This window comes from Drosophila yakuba, chromosome 3L (assembly GCF_016746365.2).
Source record: "Drosophila yakuba strain Tai18E2 chromosome 3L, Prin_Dyak_Tai18E2_2.1, whole genome shotgun sequence".
NCBI classification, from domain to species: domain Eukaryota; kingdom Metazoa; phylum Arthropoda; class Insecta; order Diptera; family Drosophilidae; genus Drosophila; species Drosophila yakuba.
Window position 1 is genome coordinate 21945175 of NC_052529.2, and position 1989 is coordinate 21947163.

The following is a 1989-nucleotide window of genomic DNA, read 5'->3' on the forward strand; positions in this document are numbered from 1 at the left end:
TCACACCTCAAAACGTCTGTTAATTATTTTCCATTCGAATAAACTCTTTAAAAACCCGAAAGTTCGTGCCAATAATTCATAAAAACAGAATGGGTATTAAAAAACAATTCTATTCTAAATGATGTGAACAATTAAGCATTGGTTTATTTTTATGTAGTTCTGATAAAATGTGCGGTTTGCAGTATTTTTAAGTGGGACATTATTTTGCTGCATTCATTTAAGCTGCGAAGGTCATCATGTCGAATGTGCTGAAAATACTTGTTATCCTAGTAACACTTTTATTGACATGGAGATTAAGTGTAAGCTAAATATATTGCTTTATCACCATTCGAATTTAAAACGAACCACTTCCTTGCAGTATTCTGTCACTTATAAACTTACAAATGTGAATTGCGCAAGCCACAACAAATCATGGGTTACGATTAACGAGTGTCGCTTGAAGGCTGTTAGTCGAAATAGAACAGTTTTTAATTTCAATGCAACCTTTCATCATCCGACCAATGACATAGTAATGAACTACAGATTTTTGAAAAGGGAAAGCGGATATAAGCCATGGTTGTACAAAAGGAATATCGACGGTTGCCGTTTTTTAAAAAAACCATACGATATTCTGACCATATTGATATACATTGTTTACAAGGACTTTTCAAACATCAATCACACTTGCCCCCTTTATGTAAGTATTGCAAATACGATAGACATTATCTTCTTTTTTTTTACTTGAAGGGAGACATTTTGATAAGAGGAATGTATTTAACGACTCAAATTAAGGCCATTCCGTATCCCTCCGGGGAATATATGCTGCAAGTTAACTGGATTTTCTATCGGAAAATTCAGTTCGTAACTAATGTTAGTTACGAATTCATTGAAAATTTATTGTAAAGGATATTACTTAATAAACGCGTTAAAAAATTCTTAGCGTAGACTGTTGTTATTAAAATTATATTTGTAATTATTTTTTTTATTAAATATTTTTGTTTCAATTTGGCACCTTTTATAAACACATACACTTTAATTACAAACAAAAGACGTTGATATCTCAACGTTGATAGGACATGGTCATACTCGGCAAGCGATCGTGATATTAAAGAATATAGCATATATACTTTCGAAAACTTATCCTTCTTTCTATTATAAAGTCCGGTATATCCCTTTAGTGTATAAAAACAGCTTTCATCATCGCAATCAATAACTCATTACATCATTTTGAATTTCAGCAATAAAAATGAATTCTTTAAATATTTATATTATTAATATTAACATTTAACATATGTGCTATTTATTTAATATATATATATATATTTAATATATATGCTATACATATATATATATGCCATTTAATTACAAATACTAAAAAAGAGATCCAATTAAAAAGAGGTTCAAAGTGAATTATTTTTAGAGCAAAAACATTTTAAGCTTGCAGTCTTTCAAAAGCTTGTGAATCATGAGGTCGGTCCTAAAATAGTAGTTTTTTTTACCATTCTGTGTTTAATGATCTTAAATACCAGTGTAAGTTTTGTTTAATATTTCGAGTTTATAAAATACATTGCGTAATAATACAGGGTCCAGTCGTCTTTAAGCTGACAAATGTCGGTTGTGGCAGCTTTAATAAAACCTGGGTTCGGATAAATGCCGATTGAAGGCGATCAGTCGCTATAACACGTAATAGACCTGTCGCCTCGTCGGCCAACTCCAAAGCCATTTTCAGCATATTTTAGACATTTATGTCAAGCACGAGCAATTCTCCCCGGGAAAATTAACAGAACTCACAGTGGGAATATTCCTTCAAATAATAAAAATAAACTACGATCATCATAAACTATCAGAGTTATGAAATAAAAATGTTAAAAAAGTTTTATTGGTAGAAAAATCATAGAACTATAAAATCAGTTCAGTATAATAATGTAATTATAATCACAAATCGCGTATACACCAATGTTTAAATTATTCTTAATCATATCTTCTATAATTTAATATTAAGGGCTTAAC

At 30.2% G+C, this 1989-nt stretch overlaps 1 protein-coding gene across 1 annotated transcript; it reads left to right on the plus strand.

Annotated features, from left to right (window-relative positions):
* The first annotated feature begins 236 nt into the window (after positions 1-236).
* LOC6539518 lies at positions 237-942 on the plus strand. The gene is made up of 3 exons (XM_039374370.1): positions 237-299; positions 359-676; positions 727-942. The coding sequence occupies exons 1-3, from the start codon at positions 237-239 to the stop codon at positions 880-882; spliced, it is 537 nt and encodes a 178-aa protein (XP_039230304.1). The 3' UTR covers positions 883-942.
* The last annotated feature ends 1047 nt before the right edge of the window (positions 943-1989 follow it).

Excerpts from the sequence above, each read along its gene's own strand:
- LOC6539518 (XM_039374370.1), top strand. The coding sequence starts at position 237 with ATGTCGAATGTGCTGAAAATACTTGTTATCCTAGTAACACTTTTATTG. Across the intron at positions 300-358 it reads TATTGACATGGAGATTAAGT|TATTCTGTCACTTATAAACT; the intron begins GTAAGCTAAATA and ends ACTTCCTTGCAG. Across the intron at positions 677-726 it reads ATCACACTTGCCCCCTTTAT|GGAGACATTTTGATAAGAGG; the intron begins GTAAGTATTGCA and ends TTTTACTTGAAG.